This window comes from Malania oleifera, chromosome 8, assembly GCF_029873635.1.
Source record: "Malania oleifera isolate guangnan ecotype guangnan chromosome 8, ASM2987363v1, whole genome shotgun sequence".
Lineage (NCBI taxonomy): Eukaryota > Viridiplantae > Streptophyta > Magnoliopsida > Santalales > Ximeniaceae > Malania > Malania oleifera.
The window spans coordinates 48,086,647-48,107,677 of record NC_080424.1 but is presented as its reverse complement, the minus strand read 5'-3'; the positions used below and the strand labels follow the sequence as shown (position 1 = coordinate 48,107,677).

The window sequence follows — 21,031 nt, the reverse complement described above, 5'->3', positions numbered from 1 at the left end:
ATTCACCATGGTCTCCAAAAGGATAACTGCTGAATAAATTCCCCAATAAAATCAACCCGAGGAGGACTCTAAATGATGGGGAGGGCATAAACCACCGCCCAACCATGTCTTGAGATAAGGCACGATGAAATGCCTACAAAAAAGTGTCAGAAGTTGATGCTCCATGAAATGATTATTTTTTATATTGAAAAAATAAAATTACATGTGTCTATGAGCATTTGTATACGTGTTGAAGCATGAGGGAGTTAATGAAACTTCATGTTATGTATCACACTACACTGCCTCGTGTATTGCTATACTGAGTAGAAAAACCAGGAGAACCAAGTAAAAATTACTGGACTCATATTAATCGTAGAAGTGCATGGAAGTACAAAGTGTGATATTCATAACTCAGATAAATATTTCATATTTTAAAGAATGGTGCCAGTTCATTTAGCAGTAATGATAATGGTCATTTGAGTAACACGGAACAGACATCCTTTTCATGCATTTGTTTATTGCATTAGCAAACTAGTTATAACCTTATACATTGACAGGTTTTGACTCTGAAGTTTTATGCACTGATGCCTTGAATTATTTTTATCAAGTTTTAAACCTTACACATAACATTTAGCAAATATAAAAACGTACATTGGCCTTTCTGTCGACATGTGAAAGTCTTGTGTTTGTTACTGTTCACCATTCAATGAGTACAAATGTAATACGAATTAAGAAATCATAAAAACAATGGAGATTGAATGAAAAAACATGCACATATTTCAAAATTCATAGCATAATTACATAAATGTGTAGAACGTAGATATTTAATCAAAGGATAATCAGCATGGCTAAAAATAATGGCAATTGAACAAAAAACATGCACATATTTCACAATTCATAGCATAATGACATAAATGCAGAATATAGATATTTAATCAAAGGATAATCAGCATGGATGAAAGACTAGACACTACCTGCCCTCAAAGTTTAATCCAATTTTTTGAGCAATGAAAGGTAGTAGATTTATGTCACAAACATAATTTCTAACCAATAGAAGAATTTTTTTTCTAAAAGTAAAATTTTACTGTTCCAATCAGTTTACCTTCAATTAATTTCATCTTAATTTTGAGTTTCAACCTCAACAATATGACAGCATATATAATGAATATACCATGGTTTTAGAACCCATGCCAATGAACAACCCAGTGAAGCCACTGGGTTGGTCAGACTAGTCGGACCCCGCATACGCGGGAGCTTTGTGCACCGGGCTGCCCCCCTTTTTTTTTTTAATATTAATATATTATTGTTTATGCTTATCAGTGCATGCATAAATGCTACATGTAATACTAACGTTACAAAATAATATTACACCAATTCCATATAAAATATTTTACAAAAATGTTTGATTAAAATCACATATATCATCAAATTTAAGTCGAAAAATCACATGTATAATTTTAACAGCCCTCTCGATCAAATTTAAAGTAACTACTTTTTTTTTTTTATAAAAAACATATATTTTTAAAATATTATTATTTTTGGTCCAAAAGACGAGATAAAGAGTTGAGTTGTTTGGGTGTTTGTATGTAAAATATATTGGGACATAACATAGTTCTTCCATAATTCAATGCAAGGAACCTGTGGGCGCAGTGGAACAATGCTGGCTGGACTGTACATTGCTGGGTCCTGGGTTCAACCCCAGGCCCCAACATATTTTTTCGATTAGAAGCAAGAAGCGGGTTGACCTGCTTCAGCCTTGGTTAAGACCGAATCACTTCAGTTTGGACCCGGGTAAGCGGGTTAGTTCCAATTTGCAATAAATCCAGTTCTTGGAGGCTAACCAAACCATTCTGATAATAGGTTCCAGTTGAACTGGTCTAGCAAATAATTAAGACGACTGTTTTAAGAAATTCATAGCCAGTGCAGGGGTATAATGACCTGTACGGACCAAAGTGACCATTATAGTATTATACGGCCATAGCGAATGATACAGGTGTGATTTGGGGCACTTCCAAGATATCATCCTATACCAACACTGTTGTGTAATGGCAACAACCAGTTTGTAAAACCATGGAATAGTTACTTAAAATCCTCATAACTTAAAATCCTGGCAATTATCCAAGGTTCAAGAAAATTTCAGTTGGACATGTCAGATATTGAAAATCCCCTATGACTTGCTTGGGGATTAGAATCAGTTAATCAATTCATGAACGTATTTGTAGGCTATACAGAAACATAAAATTGTGATACCAATCACCTTGTACAAAGTCTTGAGCTTAAACTTCGGAGTTCAGAAAATGGTAACTAGGATGCAGAGTTAATACACAGAATCTTCAGATAATATATGGAAGTGTAGAAGCATGATTAAGAAAGTTCCATAACAAAAGATGAACATGATTGAAGCAGAAAGCAATAGTAACAATTATAACACAAGAAGAAGATATCCTTGTTTCAAGATATGTAACTACTACAAACTTCCACAAGTTATATGACACTAAAATTTGTAAAAGAGCAAGACATCATATCAGAACACAGACTCAAAGAAAGACACCAACCCACTAAAAGAGAAAGACAAAAAATAAAAGGAATGAACCTGGTGAAACAGAACCCATCATAAGATAGGATGTTATATTAGCATCAACAACAAAAGCAACACGCGCATGACCAGAATATAGGCCATTGTTTTCAGTCACGGAAACATCTCTTTGTTGATTAGAGCTTCCGTCAGTGGACATATCTGCTAAGCCTATGCCAGCACGAGAACCATCTTCTTCATCACTGAGAGCTATATTAAGAGAGCCAGATGTACTTGAATCTTGAAGAACAGATGCTGGATCAATTATTTTCTGTGCCCATCCCAATCTGCAAGCAAAAGATGCAGCAGCCTGCAACTGAGAAAGATCGGCCTGTAATGTTGCAGCCAACTCAGCAACAGTAGCATTCTCGCTCGAGACAACGAAAACTGCATACAGTAACCTGAATGATTTGACTTAAAAGTGTTAGGATGCAATATTAACTTTTAGTAAATGAAACACAAACATGGTATCCATATATTAAGAGAACCGCCTTACTCCTCAATAGGATCTTCATATGACTGCTCCCTGTTGGAAACAAATCCCTCAAGCCTGGAAACTGAACCACTACAAATATTAACACTTTGAATCTGGACATGGAAGGAAAAGGAAAGGAGTAATCACAAGCAGGAAAAACTGAATCTGGTCAGATGGAAAGTTTTTACCCCTTCCAATTCACTATAAACCATTAAAGAATGTTTTATTCACTCACCCATGTCAAAAACATCAAAACAGAGAGAAAATATAATTACCTTGTCTTCATTCCACCTTGCCGACCAAACAAGGGGTCTAGAAGTGGAGAAGAATTGAAATAGTATTTCTTTTTATTTTAAAATTAGGTACAATCTGAATGTCTTATAGACTACAAAGATAATCTAAAAGGAAAGAATAATAAAGGAAAGAATAGAAAAAAGGAAGGAATGACAATTGCTAACAAATGTCCTAGAATATTTCCTAAGAATACATCCTAGAATATCTCCTAAGATTATTTACATAATCACAGAAATTTCTCCTATAATCAAGGAGAGTAGATTTACATAATTACAGAAATTTCTCCTATAATCAAGGAGAGTTGTCTGGATAAATTTTGAAACTTTCCAACACTCCCCCTCAAGCTGGTTTGAAGATATCTTCAATAGTAAACCTGCTTCTCCAAGCAAGTCAAGCACATATTTTCTTTGTGAAACAAAAATACCTTTTCTTGACCTTGCAAATTCCATACCGAGAAAATACTTCAAGTCACCCAAGTCTTTAATCTCAAATTCATTAGCAAGCATCTGTTTTAGTTTCTCAAGTTCCTTGCTGTCATTACCTATCAAAATAATATCGTCAACATAGACAATTAAAAAAGAAACCTTCCCTTCAATTGAGTGCTTATGGAAGATGAAGTGATCAGCTTGACATTGGTTGTAACCATGTCCCTTTACAGCCTTCCCAAAGCATTCAAACCAAGCTCTCAGAGATTGCTTGAACCCATACAATGATTTTTTCAATTTACACACCTTATCTCTTCTAAGATTACCTTCAAAACTTGGTGGTAATTCCATAAACACTTCATCCTCTAGACCTCCATTTAAAAAGGCATTCTTTACATTCAACTGGTGTAAGGGCCAGTTATAATGTACATCTAAGGAGAGTAACACTCGGATTGAGTTTATCTTGGCCACTGGGGCAAAAGTTTCTTTATAGTCAATTCCATATGTTTGTGTAAACCCTTTTGCAACGAGTCTTGCCTTATATCTCTCTCTATTGCTGCCAGCCTTGCATTTAACTGTAAACACCCACTTGCAACCTACAATTTTCTTTTCCTTTGGCAAATCAACAATTTCCCAAGTATTGTTGTTCCGTAGTGCATTCATCTCTTCAAGAACTGCTAAATTCCAATCCGGATGATCCATAGCTTCCTGAATGGCCCTTGGAACAAATAGGAGAGAAATATTGGATGTAAAGGCCTTACGATTATGAGAGATTCTATGGTATGATAAATATTTGGCAATGGGGTGTGTGGTACAGGTTCTAACTCCTTTCCTAATGGCTATAGGTACATCAAGGTCAATAGATTGATCAACTGGAAGTGTAGTAGAAGGATTACCTGGGATTTCCAAATGACCAGTTTTTGGAGGTGATGATTGATTCTGCTATGAAATTGTGATGATCCTTACTATTAGAATGATACTTGCTTCTAGTATAAACATGAAGCTCAGAAGAGGGATTATTCTGTAGCAATTCTCCCCTTGTTTGTGATTCCCTTATGCTTTGTACAGACAGATTAGGATTTCCATTTTTTTCACTATTTAAAATTTCAGTTGCTTGAATGTTTTGTAGAGGGATGTCAATGTCAAGAAAAACATTAGGCATTGGTATAGAAGTTCGCCAAAACTGATCATCACTACTCTCTTTCTCCCCTTGAAGATAAGTTTGGTTAAACTAAGACTGAATTTCAACAAAAATGACATCCATACTAATGTGAATTTTTTTTGTTTTGTTTTTAGATTCAAACATTTGTACCCACTCTATTTGGGAGCATATCCAAGAAACACACATTTTTCAGCCCTAGGATCAAGTCTAGATCTAAGATGAGCTGGAATATGAACAAAAACAGTGCATCCAAATACTGTTAGAGGCAGATCAGAAATTGTCCTATTATCCTATTATCAAGAAAGGATTTTTTTAGGCATGCCAAAGGAGTAATATACTGGAGCACACGGGTAGGCATTCTATTAATAAGGTAACAAGCAGTTAGAATAGAATCCCGCCACAAATATTTTGGAGTATGCATTGAAAACATTATAGCGGGACTTCAAGTAAATGACAATTTTTTCTTTCAGCAATGCCATTTTGTTGTGGGGTGTGACGACAAGTTGATTGATGTTGAATTCCTCTTTCTTTCAAAAATTTTCCCAAAACTTGGTTGAAATATTCTATACCATTATCCGTAAGTTTAGGAACATGAAGGACATATTCTAATTCTATTTTCCCAGAAATTCTAATTTCCTGGAAATTCTAATTGAACCTGCTCCTGCAATGGATGAAAGACTCCCATCTACAATCCTAACCTTTTTATTACCCGTACAAGGATAATAAGATTTAAACAATTGAGATATACTAGTCATATGGTTAGATGCACTTGAATCAATAATCCATGGTGCAAAGGCTAAAGAGCTGGAATAGGCACTCGACATATTACCTGCTTGGGCCAAGGAACCAATAGAAGTACCGGATATCAAATTGGATTTCAGCAGTTGAAGAAGCTGATCCATCTGCTCTGAACTTAGAACATTGATCTAGGCTTTCATTTGCTCTAGGAATCACTTGGTTGTTTCCAGGTCCAGGTTTGCTGCTCTTCCAATTTTCGGGTTTTCCATGTAGTTTCCAGCAGGTTTCTCGGGTATGGTGAGACTTATTACAATAGTCACACCATACTAAAGATTTTTGATTGGGATATGACCGCTGTACAGAAGCATTAGTAGCAGCCAAAACAGTAGGATTAGCAGCAACCAAAGTCGAGTTCTCAATTGTTCCATCGGCCCCTTTTTTCTTTAGCATAACATTCCAGCGACAATCTTCACGTCTCACTTCAGAAATACCTCTCCGATTGGAGCCAGAGGCTGTCTACCAAGAATCCTCCCCCTGACCTGATCAAACTCATCATTGAGTCCAGCCAAGAATTTAAAAATTCTTGCATTTTCCACCATCTTCTTCTTGTAGTTGCAATCAAAAGGGCTCTTCTATTCATAATCATTGAATAGATCCAAGTCCTGCCACAGTCCCTTAAGGACATTGAAATACTTGGACACACTATCTTCCCCTTGTTGGGTCTTGCCAATTTTTTGCTGCAATTCATAAATCTAAGAATAATTTCCATGATCAGAATACATTTAACTAACATTATCCCAGAGTTCTTTTGCAGTAGGATAGCACATGTAATTAGCACTAATATCTTCATCCATTGCATTCACAAGCCAAGCCACAATCATGGAATTTTCAGCATCCCATATAGCATATGATGGGTCTGCTCTGTCAGGGGCCTTAGTTTCACCAGTAAGGCACCCAATCTTACCTCTCCCGTGGATATACATTTGAACTGATTGAGACCATCTCAAGAAGTTGGCTTATTGAGACGGATATTTGTTATTTGGACTGAATGGGGTTCGGTATAGGCTACCTTGGTTTCAGTTTTGGTGTTGACCACATGTTCAGGTCGGGCAATGGTGGAAGTTTCAGAAATTTCAGATATAATGGAGCCTGAACAGAGTTAAGGCAGTGAGGCCTAGGTTTTGGAGGCTATGACTGCTAAAAGGAAAAGAAAACCAGGCTCTGATACCATCTAGAAGTGGAGAAGAATTGAAATAGTATTTCTTCTTATTTTAAAACTAGGTACAATCCGAATGTCTTATATACTACAAGGATAACCTAAAAGGAAAGAATAATAAAGGAAAGAATAGAAAAAAGGAAGGAATGACAATTGCTAACAAATCTCCTAGAATATCTCCTAAGAATATATCCTAGAAAATCTCCTAAGATTATTTACATAATTACAGAAATTGCTCCTATAATCAAGGAGAGTCAACTGGATAAATTTTGAAACTTTCCAACAACAAGAAAGCAAGAAGAAGTGCATTCATACATTGCCTAACCAAATATATGAGATGAAAAACTTTTTAGCTTTATTAGCACCAAATTTCATCAGGCACCAACTCCAGACTTATTGCCTAATTTATCAAATTTTGTCAAATTTTAATTTATTTTTGTCAAATTTTGTTTTTAATTTAAGAATATTTTCCAAGCATTGCCTGGAGGCCGTAGATCACCTCTAAATTCAAGTGGTCCCTATTCATTACTTACCTATTGGAAATCCGAAAAAAATACAAAAGGCTTGAGAGAATTCATGTGTATTGTGAAAATTGGGGTCTTGGAGGTCAAAGCAGATCAAATCTTCTTTTTTTTTTGGTGAGCATGAGGGCACACAAGCGGCTGCAAATAGTGTGGTGCACACAGTAATATCTACTTTGGGATGAACTTGGGGCAACAATGCAAGATAGTAAGTAGCCAACCCAAAATGTTTTGTAGCAACTTTGCTGCGAGCCAAAAGCTCCATGCATCTCCATTCCTATATAAGGAGTCACCCTCTCCTCACCAAGACATCTGTGTAAAAGGAGCTCTAAACATGGTTTTAAATAGCAGCTGTGACCGTTAGAGCACATCGTTTCACAACCGTTTTTTAGGTTACTAATACCATTATGTTAGCCCCAAGGTTTCATTAACCTAGTTTTAATGATAACAAATTGTAATAAAGACTAATGGCTTTTCTGCTTAAGTTATTCTATAAGATTAAGCCACTAAAGTTGAAGAATTAAAAGTAGATATTGAAGACTTTATTTGATTCATTTGTAGTTTTTCTCCCAATTGTATTGTAATTTATATTATAAAATAATGAGAAAATATAAGCCTTAGGATATATGGACCTAAATTGGCCAAACAGGAACAAAAGTAGACAGAAACTGGCCTTATGCCAGGGGACGGTCGACTAGCCTTAGGCAAAGGCCAAAGGCGATTCACCGGCCCCTGAAAGCGGTCAACTAGTCTAGCATATTTTGCCTGCAACAGTCACTTTTCTTGTTTAAAGACTAGTAAGTGGTCGACCAAACCATGTAAGCGGTCGATCGGGCTGAATGCCAAAAAGGATCTAATGGAAAGAAAACGGTTAGCTTTCATCCAAACTTGATATATATGTCCTCCTCGGCCTTGAGAATGTTAGAGAAGCTATCCATATTGAACTACAAAGTGCTTTTGCTTTAATTCTCTCTCAATCTGTCTTTGTGCTTTAATTGCTCATCCTTGAGAAAAAACTCTTGAGCTATCATCTGTTTATTTCTTAAGAGTTTATTTTATGAGCTCTAATTGTATATCTTCCTTGTGAGGAATTTGTTTTTGTAAGCGTTGTTGTTTTGTTTTCCTCGTCTCCATAGAAAACAAGGGATTGTATGTGGTTGTGTTGTCTCCATAAAACAAGGGGTGTAACCGTGTAATTGGTGTCCTTGCCGCCGTTAAAGCAAGGGGATTTAGTGAACCTCAAGACGGTTGGTCTTGAGAGAGTGGACGTAGGCAGGGATAGTTGAACCACTACAAACGAGTTTGTGCATTTCTCTTCCCTTCTCTCTTTTATTGCTTTGATATTGTGTGTTTTGATTGACTGGTTTAATTTCTTTAGATTTTTATCAAGCACATTTAATTTTCATTAAACCCAATTCACCCCGCCTCTTGGATTGCCTTTGGGCCAACAATTGGTACAAGAGCTAGCGCTTTTCTAGTATTTTTTTTTTTTTTTAACTTAAATGTCTTAGAGCGGATCCATAGCAACCAAAGCTTTTTCATTTGTATTTGAGGGGCAGTCCACCACAAGATCACCATAAAATGATTATATTTTTTGGAAAATTAGAATGAATATATTCCTTCAAACTCTTGATTTTGAAATATGGGATATTATCCAAAATGGATATACTCTTCCGGCTATGGTGGAAAATAGTGTAACAAAGCCTAAACCTAGATGTACGTGGAATGAAAATGAAAGGCTTTTGCACACAATGAATGCCAAGGCAATGAACATCTTGTTTTGTGTCCTAGACCATAATGAATTTGATAAAGTATCTACTTGTGATACGACTAGGAAAATTGAGCATTCTCTTGAAACAATATGATGATATATGTGATGAAAATGCTAACTTGTTAGTTCATCAATGTAACATGTTTGAAATGGATACAAAGGACAAAGAGGAGACAAAGGATAAGGAAGAAGAAATATCAACTCATTACCTCGAAGCCATTGAAGATAGAGAAGAGGCAAAGGAGAAAGAGGAGGCAAATTTCTTTCAAAACGAGCATCCCTCCTATGATGAATTATACAATGCTTTAATTGAATGCATGGTGATCTTGAAAACATTGGTTTTAAAAATAAAGTGCTTAAGAAGAAATTAAATTTTTTGGCGAATGAAAATGAGTTCTTGAAAAAAGGAGAATGAAAATTTGAAAGTTAAGATTACATCTAGTACTCCCACAATTGATTTGAGATTGGAAAATGAAAATTTGAAAAAGAGAATTGTAAATCCCAATCATTTTGTTTCAAAATTTATTCAAGTGAAGGAGAATTTTGATAGAATATTAGCTAATCAAAATGTCATTTTTGACAAGCCTAGAAAGAGCATTACCTATGTAAAAAAAATTCTTATGCTAAAAAGATATCGGTAATAAAAGGGTCAAGGTTAATTTCACATTATAGTACCTTTAAATTTGGAACTTGATTGAAAATAGCTTTCCTTGAAAAATGAACCTTGGGCTTTTTCAAATCTTTTAGCAATTTCAAGACAATTTATTTTTGCCCAAGGTTTCATAAAGAATAAGGGATTAAAAATTTTTTTAAACTTTTAATTTTGTTTTTCCCTTAAAAATTATTGTTTATATGATAATTTGTGCAAATATTTTGCTATTTTATGAAATACAATGACAAATGTGTAAAATGTTGATTTGTGTTGATTTTCGTTGATAAAATGGAAATTTTGTTTAATGTTGAGCATGTTGATAAAATTTTGAAATTCTCTTTTGTTGAAATGCCCATTGTGAAACCCCATGATTAAATCTTGAGTTGTATGCATTGACTTAGGGGAAACATGCTTATATGATTCTTATATTGCTTGAGCATATTGAATATTGTGTTGTAAATATAGAGCTTAAATTGAATATCATGCCTTATTTTGATGATCTTAAGCATATTGGATATTAAGTTAAGCATATTGATATTGTTGTGGACACTGATCTTGATATGAAATTGATCATACTGAATATCTTATTATGAAAATTGAGTATATTATTGAGCTTGATTGAATATCTTGTTGATCATTTTTGAAATTTGAGTATATTGAGTTGGGAATTTTGAAAATATTAAAGTTGTGAAAGATGAGCTTAAATGTATACCTTATGGCCATTAAGCTTATTAGTAATAAAGCATGTTATTGTTGAAATTGAGTTTGATTGAACATCATGATGAAATTGAGCATATTGAAACATCATTTTGAATGATTTTATGGATTTAATTTTAAGAACTCCCTCAAAACCTTTTGATATTCACCAAGAGGGAGCAAGCATAATTGAAAATCTTTCTAAAAACATAAGCATAATTGTGAACATTTTTTTATGATTTTGATAGAAGTTTTGAAAATCATAAATGTATGTCTTTTTTTTTGAAAAATTAGAACATCATAGTTCAAACTTGATTTTCAAAACTGCGGTTTACTTTGCAAAATTCATAACCACCCCCCCCCCCAACCTTTTCTTTTTGAAATTGACATAAGGGAAGAAATTTGCAAGCATGGAAAGTTTGGAAAGGGTGATCTTGGTATCTGCGGAAAGCTAAGAAAAAAATCCCACAACTTCCATGTTGAATATTTTCAAAGATGGGAAGATCTTGATAGAGAAAATCGCACATCAAGGCGGCGGCATAAAATGAAGGGATTTGGAGAATCTTGTTTTGGGGAGATAAGAAGGTAGGACGACCAAAGCTTTATAAAAGTAGGGGATTCGAAACTGGAACGGAAAGGAGGATTTTCTTCACCATTAGAGAGGAATTCGAAGCTTGGAAAAAGAAGAAGAGAGAGGCCGAATTGAATTTGTTGACGATTGATATTCTCGAGCTACATACAGTTTCCTTCTTACTTCCTTCATCTTCTCTTTGTACAATTTGCATTATGAATTCTAGATTATTATGGTTTGTTTTGATTCTATTATAAGCTAATTGCTATTGCTAAGGCTACGATGTAACCTCTGCATTACAATTCCGAATCTTATTTCTATGTGATCATAATTTTATCATTCCTTTTGAGTATACATCATTGAGTTTAATGCTTTCAATTATCTGGCCAATAGTTGAATGATTTGTTGTGCATGTTAATTCGAGATGTAGTTTAGCTTCGTATGATGTATGCCATGAATTGAACAAAGGACGAGAATGTGCCAATGTGATTTGTGTGGCTTGTATGTGAAATATTATTAATCTTATTGCACTCAAATGCTTTTAACTTTGCATAGACATATCGCGGGTTATCGTATTTTGAGTAATTCTAATTCTACTCGAGAGAGGGTCTTAGATAAGTTAGAATATTTTGCCGTCAAATAGGATGATAATTGATTGATTGCATGATTAGGATATGGGATTGGATTGGTTAGGTGAGTTGGATGCCTTAGTGCTTTCTTATTGGGTGAAATCTTCTTCTTTTTAGGTATTTAGTTGATTTGTTTTTATTTTATTTTTCAAATTCAAAATCCACCACTTTTCTTGATTTTCAATTAATTTAGAATTAGAAAATTTTCAATAGTTAATAGGTAAATAGTCCTCGTGGGTTCGACATCCTTCTTTATCACTATATTACTTGTTACAATTTCATGCACTTGTGAATTTTCACAACACCTAGCATCAAAGTTTACACAGATTGTCGATTGCATAAGTGGGGGTCTTGGGGGGAGAATGTCAAGAGGCAAACTTATTGGCATTATGCTTGTCGATGGCTGCTTGTCTTGCATGCATGGGATGGGATACCATCAAGTAAATAGTAGTATAGGTTTTGTTAATTCAATGTGTCAATGTCTTAGTGTAGAATGGGAGTATAACTCGGTCATTTTGATGTTTCCTAGTGCTAAAGTTAAAATAGCATACATATAGCTCTTTAGGGCAGGGTTGGTGTTCATCAATCTAGTAAAACTTACTAGCATTTCGTAAACGTGTTTAGCTTATTTTCCTCCCTCACTAAACACACGTTTCTTATGAAGGCGTTGTTAATGAATTACATTGTTTCAATGTTTATCGCATGCTTATTAATTGCTTACATGAATTGCTTACTGCTTCCACTTACTTTTCATTTCACTACTAGTTAAATGTGTTCTTGTGGTAAATTGTGGTATACTTTGGTTGACTAGCTAAGCAAGAGTGTATTAGCTAGTGCTACATGGCTCTTCACAAGGTGTGAAGTGTTTGGCTCATGACACTGGGCCACAAGGCTCCCCACTTCTAGAGGATAGGGAGAGGGTCATCACAATGTATGCAGCCTTACCCCTACTTTTATGCAGAGAGGTTGTTTCCTTGGGCTACAACCCATTGACTGACCAGTCACCAATAAGCAACCTTACTGTTGATCCAAGGCTTACCCTTAAAACAAAATATATTATACACTTCAAATATACAATAACTTAAACAAGTTTTGTTATTTTATTTGTTAAAGTAATAAAAATCTAATAACTTTAAGAGTCTTAGACGAACAAGTTATGTTGTAAAACTATAACCTAAGCTTTAAAATTATAATATATAATCATAACATTAATCATTAAATAAATGAGGTATAACAACTTACACATGACAAAAACTAAAAGGAAAAGAAGGTTGAAGTTGAAAAATATATAAAAGAAGTATCTAATTACTAATATTATCAAAATAATTTTTTTTTTTAACAAAACAGTGCTCATATCAAAATTTTAATTTATGCATTTCTTATATATATTAATAAAAATAAATAATTTTCGTATCATTATCATCCTTATTATAACATACTCCTCTCTTCAAATAGCTTATCGAGAATGACTTATGAAAGGGGGGAAAAAAGAGAAGAAAAAAGTTAAAAAAAAAACATTAATTTTTTGCTGTAATAGTCCAGTAGCGGTTACATAACAGCTGTAATGGTTGTTACATAATGGTAGTGGTCTGCAAAGGCTGCTACAGTTGTGAATTTTCTTCACACCAATCTAGTGGGATCAACTCAACTGATATGATAGAAGGAATGGGTAGCTTGTGTTATGATTTATTCAGGACTTTGTCTCCCTTTCATTATCTTCTGCTCCATTTGTATCAGGGAATGGCTAGGTGAATTACCCTGGGAGCTAAGTCAAAAGGTCATAGCCGCTATTTAGGCCATATTTCTCAGTGCCACCCACCGTTTCCCCACATATCAAAAATGACGTTTCAAAGCTGCAATGCCACCGTGCAATGCACGAAAAGATGAGCATTCATTTCGTTGCATTCACAACACATGATGCACATTTCATGACTAAGAGCTTTATAGGGTCTTCTCTTTTGAAGCAAATCATGTGTGTTAATCCTTTCTAGCAATCATGATCCAAAAAAGGGCCTAAATCTTCCCAAGCACCTTAGCCCTCCAAAATAACCCATCTCAAAATGAACAAAAAAAATTATGCATGCTAGTTAGAGAATTTGAGATGTTTAAATTAAATGATAGTGAAGAAATTTCTTCCATGCTCACTTGGTTCACACACCTCATTAACAACTTGAAAGCACTTGGTAGAATTTATTCATTAGAAGATTATATTCAAAAAATTCTCTGATCCTTACCCAAGTCATCTATGACCATTGAAGAAGCAAGAAATCTAGAAAAACCTAAGATAGAAAATGGTCTTGTCTTAGATAGACCTTGTGCTAATCACCAAGAAATAAATGAGGATAATCATATTGCATTCTTCACAAAAGAAATCAAGAAACTTTTAAGTAAAAGAATGCAACAAAAAGAAAAAGAGGAGTCATGCAATGAATGCTATGATTGCAATAACCCTAGGCATGACATGATAAATTGCCCCCTAAATCAAAATGAAGGAAATTTTTTAAATGGGGATCATAATGCCATGAATGGTGCTACTTGGGATGAAATTGATGGTTTAGCCACTGATGATGAAAATGAGAAAGAAGCGCATCCTTGCTTCATGGCTAATGAACAAGAAGATGAATTTAGTTCGGATAATAATGATGAATATCTTCCTTCATATGATGAAGTCGTTGAAAATTGTTCTAAGTTGTAGGATAAATTAGTTTTAGTAAAAAGAAAGAACAAAAATTTGAGAGCTTCCTTAGTCAAAACATAGGGAATCCTCATTGATAGAAGAAAATAATTCTTTTAAAAAGAAAGAATGAGGGGCTTGTTTTAATTTCTTAAAAGGAGCAAGTTAAGATAGAAAATTTGGGGTAAAAATTGTCAAAATGCAAAGGAAAAGAACCTTGTCTTTGTTCCTCCTTGAAAGAAGAAAATGCTTCCCTTAAGAGGGAAAATAAGGAGCTTATTGAAAAAGCTCAAAAAGACCATGAAATTTTTCAAAAAGAAGTAGGAAATTTGAAAAATCAAATTAAAAATATTTCATAGGAAAATATTCTCTTGAAAAATAAAAATGAAGTTCATGGTAAAGAATGGTAAAGTCACAAGAGGAAAAGAAAACTCCAAAAAATTCTTGGGAGTTAAAAGAAAAAATCTTTCCAAAAAGAATTTGAAATCCTCTTGTAAATCACATGGTCATGCCTTAACAAGCAATAATAATGGAAATAAGTCAAGACCCTCACACGAAAATAAAATTTGTTTATATTATGAAAGAAAGGGACATATAAGATATTTTGCCCTTTTAGAGGAGATAGAGGCAAACAAAGGAAGTTAGAATGGGTAGTGAAGAAAAACCCATTGGCACCTAAGAAAGAATGGGTACCCAAAGGAACACGTGATTTTTGAATTTTTGATTCCTTAGAACCTAGGATTAGGAAATAGGTCTTAGGTAGGCTAAACTTTTTACATAGGTGAAAAGTAAAAATAAAAAAGGGAATATAATGACCAAATAAGTTCATCTAAACTAAGTTCACACATGCATACCAGATCATTTTTGATACTTAAAATATCAAACGAGTCTTTAGACTTGGTTTTCCAAACGAGACACACTTAAACCTCACTTGGACAAGCACATTATATCATTACAATATACACATCTCATTACTCCTCAGCTTTAGTTGAAGCTCCTAGCCTATTGGTTGATGATAGGGTTCTTGTTGGTCTTGTTGGTGGCCTCAAGCAGCTGGATATAATGCGCTCCTAACAGCTAGTTCTCGAGGCAAACAAGGAGCACTCGCACCCTATTTTTAGGCTTTGGTTATTTGAGGCTCTAAACTATAAATATGACCAAGTTAATTGTTAGAAACACTTTCCTAATTATGCTCAAAGTTTAAAAATTCTAGCTTATGCATTTTAAATTGTTTATTTACTATGCTGGGAACTTTTGAAAATTAAGCCAATATTGATAAGTTCAAAATTAAACCAATATGATGCTTTAATTATATACTTGATTGGATTATTTCTTTTCTTTTTTTTTTGAAATATTGACTATTGGTTATGGGATGAATACCATGTGCTCCAAGCTTATTAAATGGAAATACCTTGTTTTTCTCATATGAGTTACTAAGGTTTTGAATTTAAGTTCAAAGGCATGCTATGATAGGTAAATCCATCTCTTATGGAAAAGAGATGTATTTCTTAGTCACATAATTCGTTTTGATGATATATGCTCTTGTTTGAATGCATAGTAGAATATCTAAACATAGCATTCATGAATTGAATTTTAGTAAAAATAATCATAACAACAAGTGACATTCTAAAATGAAGCATTTATTTGTGATATTATATGTTTGAGGAATACCTTCCCATTAGTGGCAAATTAGGAGAACATGTCACCTATTTTCTAAGACCATTGTCAAATAAAGCCAAGTTAATTGAAAAGGTATATCTTCCTCCTTCTACTTTATCTCATGTCATGATTCATGATTTACATCTTGTGTTAAATTCATTATTGAATCATGGGTTATATTTGCATGCTATCTTATGAGATATCTTAAAAGAAAATTTTTTTTCTCATAAGATTCTTGTTAGGATATAAGGGGTAATAATGTTTTAGTGTTTTGTGCTTAAAATTTTAAATTTTAGTATACATTATTATTTTACTAAGAACCTTAGGAAAATCAAGCCAATATGAGAACTTTAGTGAAACATCCAATCTATTTCGCTTAACATATATATATCATTATGATTGGTTATTATATGATAATATTGGCTATTGCATAATTAAGTAAACCCCCTGGACAAAGGATCTTAACTAGTTAAATAATTTTTTAAATGCTATATACATATACTTTTGTATGAATATCTTAAAATATAGCATATTTTGTCCATCATACAAAATTGAGCTTTAGCTAATTAATTATAGACTTTGCATCATATAGTCCTAAACTCATCTTGAAGCTTAAATGATTAATATATTCAGAAGATCATAAAATTTTAGTGCTTGGGCTGTATAATTGAGAGAAAGCAGCAAATCTAAAGTTCATCCAATAAATACTTCATTGTATTATGCTTATTTTAGAAATATCTTATTTTTTATATAGGATGCTTTGTGTGAACTGAACGCTTACTATTCATTACTTTCTAAATGTTATATTATTTGATGAATAGTTTATATTGATTGGATATACTGAACTGCATGCCTGATTTGAATGCCATCTGCTTGACTAATGCAGATTTGTGCATTGCATGCTGGTAGATGACTAGGGTCTTGCATGTTGAATTCATTGATTTTTTTTTTCATACATGCTAGCTAGTCGACTAAAATTATGACTTCATAAGACTTATTTTTAAACTCTAAATACTTTTGAAAGTCTTATGTAGTATCAGTATAGTGACCAAGTTGAACTTAGTGTTTTAACCTTAAGTGGTCACTTAGACTGGTTCATGCACATTGTCATCAATGAATACTTATAAATGATGCATGATAAAAAGATCATTTGCATGATGATTCAATGGTACTTATAAGTCTTTGCATGTTGAATGATCATGGCTTGAAATCCATTGCATGTGGGTTGAACTTTATGAATATTTTCATAATGCATGCTGAATAATTGAATAGGTAGTGGTGCATGTTGAATCCTAAACACTGTATGCTATATTGAAAAACATGCACAATTTTCAATAATCCTTTGAATTTTCCTAGAATGCTCTAAATTATACACACGCTCTTTACCAAGTTGTTTGGACACATTTACCATGCTTAAATTACAAGACTGAATATTTGGTGCTTATTTTGAAAATGTCCATTCTTGAATGATCATTGAATGATTGATCTACAACAAATGGTTTAACTTCTAAATCATTATTCATGAGTTTGGAAGGAAGCCAATCTAGGCCTTTCTAATATTATGGTTTAGCACCCAAAATTTTGGTATATGTGTAGCACATACTCACCTCACCTCCATGAAACTAATCTTAAAGGGGAGTTTTTTTTAAATAGCACCTCTCTTTTTGATGATGATCAAAGGGGGAGAAGCTTTTTTGAAACTTGGTGTCCTGTATGTTAGGAACAAGATGTTTGTTGTTATGTATGGGGGAGAAGTGAAATGCAAGTGGGGTAGAATGCATATGGTAGTATGAAAGTTCATCTTGCTTATTACTTGTTTTATCTTGCATGAACTTTCTATTTTATGAATTGCATGTTGAAGCTCCAATGGATATGTAATATCTAGTTAAATGTTTTATTATGCCTTATATGCATAAAGTAAGGGGGAGTAAACTTTAGATATGCATATAGTAAAGGGGAGCATATTTTAGTCTTATTTAAGAATATGCATAATTTGAGGGGGAGCTTTAAATCATACCCTATATAGAACACCAATGGTTTGTCATCATCAAAAAGGGAGAGATCGTTAGCCTCAGAGACTACATGAGTTTAATTGTCTTGTTTTGATGATAACAATCCATTAGTGGTTCTAGGTAAGCTTATCTTTGCATATTAACAAGGTATCTTATATTCAAAAGGAAACTCATTTGGGCAAGTATTAAACTTTATTAGACTTATTATTTTTCATATACTTTTGTCCAAGAACTTTTCAAGTGATTAAAAGGCTTTTTGGTTGAGTTTAAAACCTATGCTATGCACCTATCAAATTTTCTAAACACCTTTCGGTATTTGGGGCATAACTTTTGGTAGAAAAGTCCAAAAAGGACGATCTTGGTGTCCCTGGAAAGTTAAGACAAAATGCCACAACTTTCATGTTGATGACTTTTTCTGATTCAGGGCACTTGTCCACGAACACAGGGGATTCGTTGACGAGTGGCAGTGTGTGACTAGTCGACGAGAGCAGGGGACTAGTCGACAAGTCCAACGGGCAGAACTACTTCAACGGGCAGAAAACGGCTAGTTTACCAAATAAAATATCTTTGCTTCCCCTTAACGGCTAGTTAACGGCTCCTTTGGCTCTTGGGCTATAAATACAACTATTAGACTTGTATTAATATGGTTTTGAAGACTTTTGATCATTCTTAGTGAAAAACATCTTTTTATACCAAAACCTAAGCACCTAACACTTTGCATTGTTATTCTTCATTCACAAGTGCTCATTCTCTCTTGCTCTTTAATAGTGTTTGATTCATTACTTGAGAGATAGTATGAGGTTTGCTTTGTATTTAATATTTACTCATTTGAGGAGCATCATATTGTATTTCCATCATCTTCTTGCAAAGGTTCTTTGTGAACCGAAGAGGCTCTTTATGAGCGGGTAGGGATTTGTTCCCGAGTGAAGGCTCTTTGTGAGCGTGGTAGTGATTTGTTCCAGAGTTGTAAGGCTTCTCCGCCGGTGAAAGAGTTCCTTAGTGGATTGTGGAATCCCTGGGTTGGTCCTAAGGCGTGGACGTAGGCTTGGTGCCGAACCACGTAAAAATACCGGTGTTAATTCTCTACCCTTCTCTTCATTTTATTTGTCTTGTGCATGATTTACATTTACTTATATTGTGATATAATTTCTTGTATCTTACCAAGAGTTTTTATTTTGTAGAGAAATACACATTCCGCGAAAAGAGTCTATTCACCCCCCCCCCTCTAGACTATATACTCCCGGAGTTGGGACGATTAACATTTTTTATTGTGTTTCTAGTTTTTGTGATTTACAAGATTTATTTTGAAGTTTTGCATAGAATTTAAAGACACTATATTCAAACCCCAATCCCACCCCACAAGGTGCCATAACTGGCCCAGCAGGACCTATAAAAACAGTAAGTTACTTAAGACAATTTTGCTTGATTCGTTTGTAATCCTTACAACCAGATTATCAGAGACCTCTAAGCATACTGTACAATATGATAGCACATAAGAACACACACATATCCATGAACACCTTGTGAGCGAATCAAGCCAGCGGATTTTTTGTTTAACCTAAACAGTCATAACATGCCATGTCAAAAAAGAAGAAGAAGAAGAAGAAGAAAGATAGTGGGGAGGGAGGGGTAAAAATTTAAAAAAAAAATAAAAATAAAGGGAATTAAGCATATTCCACATCAAAGATGTCAAGTAATTCAAAATTTCTTTTTTCTTTCTCTGAGCTGGAGGAGGAGAAACAGTGCAAGAAGACAGATGATATAACATGCTTCAGTAACGAGTTAACCTTGCTGATACATGAGAGTTAACAGATATTTGAGAAAGAGCTTTCATATAATGATTTAAGCTAAATTAAATTAATAACATGTACACACTCACATAAAAATTTTAGTGCAAGAGACTCATTGGCTTGATGCTCTTAATAATTACATACACAAAGATAAACTCGAAGAGCAACTTTGTTGCATGAAAATTCTGGGCATGAATGAATTACCTTTAAAACGGTCATCAGGATAGACAGGGACATCAAAGTAGATCAACCCCCGTTGGTGAAGACCCTTCACAATGTCAGGATCAAATAGGATAAACAAATTTGCTTCCTCCTTACAGACTTTGTCAATTGTAGCCATTTCTTCCTCTGAGAGTTTCTGCAAGATGTCTCATGAAAAACTCGACAGTTCAGCACACAAAGGTAGACTCTGTTTTCTATTCGAACTCACGAGGACAGTGAGATTTCACCTTAAATTCTTCTAGTGTAAAGTTGACAAGACAAACTCCCCACCAAGGTTCAATAGCAAAGTCAACAGGTTGTGTAGGTAATAGTTCTTTTGCAATTGACTTGTTCAGCTTCCACATTATTTTCTGAATGAAAAGGAAAAAAAAAAGAATTATAAGCATACTCCATCTCTTATTCTTAATTATGAAAGCTCACCAAAAATGGATTCAGCTACCCCTAGCAGCGACTGATATATGATACAAGAGTTTACAGAGTAAGACTAATGACGGTGGAATTTTTTTTTCAAGATAAAAGACATCCATCTCAAGGTGTTTGTCTATGCAAAGTTTACTCCATGTGACTGAAATTAACAAAAGCTTATTATTGAAACCAAAATCAAATAGTACACCAAATAATTATCAGAATTCAATATGCACAACATTATGAAAGCAAAATCAAAAGACACAAAATGCAAAGGAGTGGGTCCCCAAGATACCTTCGTAGATTCCAATAAGATGGGAAAATGATTGGGCGTGGGTCTATAAAGTACAACTTGGGAAGGATTAGGGAACAACTCTTCCCACTCATTCGAACACAAGAACCTGTAATTCTACTAGCCACCTCCCTAGCTCCCCCGGGCCCCCACTGACCATGTAAAATTAGCATTGTCCAGCAGAAGGTCCCCTGGACCACACTCCCTCATAGTGCAATTAAGCCTTCCACCCCACTTCTTCTCCCTCAAGAACCTCACCACATTAAAATCACC

At 34.3% G+C, this 21,031-nt stretch overlaps 1 protein-coding gene across 7 annotated transcripts in view; it reads right to left on the bottom strand.

Annotated features, from left to right (window-relative positions):
• Nucleotides 1-21,031, bottom strand: part of LOC131162326 (uncharacterized) — a 66,192-nt gene that overhangs the window by 14,583 nt on the left and 30,578 nt on the right. For all 7 annotated transcript variants that reach the window (XR_009138740.1, XR_009138741.1, XR_009138742.1 and 4 more), the window contains 4 exons: nucleotides 20,289-20,411; nucleotides 20,044-20,197; nucleotides 3,051-3,111; nucleotides 2,573-2,955 (listed from right to left, as the gene is read on the bottom strand). Coding sequence is in view for 4 of the 7 variants with exons in the window: in XM_058118673.1 (XP_057974656.1) it covers nucleotides 2,573-2,955; nucleotides 3,051-3,111; nucleotides 20,044-20,197; nucleotides 20,289-20,411 (721 nt within the window). In the remaining 3 variants the exon portion in view is untranslated. The remainder of the gene's footprint in view (nucleotides 1-2,572; nucleotides 2,956-3,050; nucleotides 3,112-20,043; nucleotides 20,198-20,288; nucleotides 20,412-21,031) is intronic.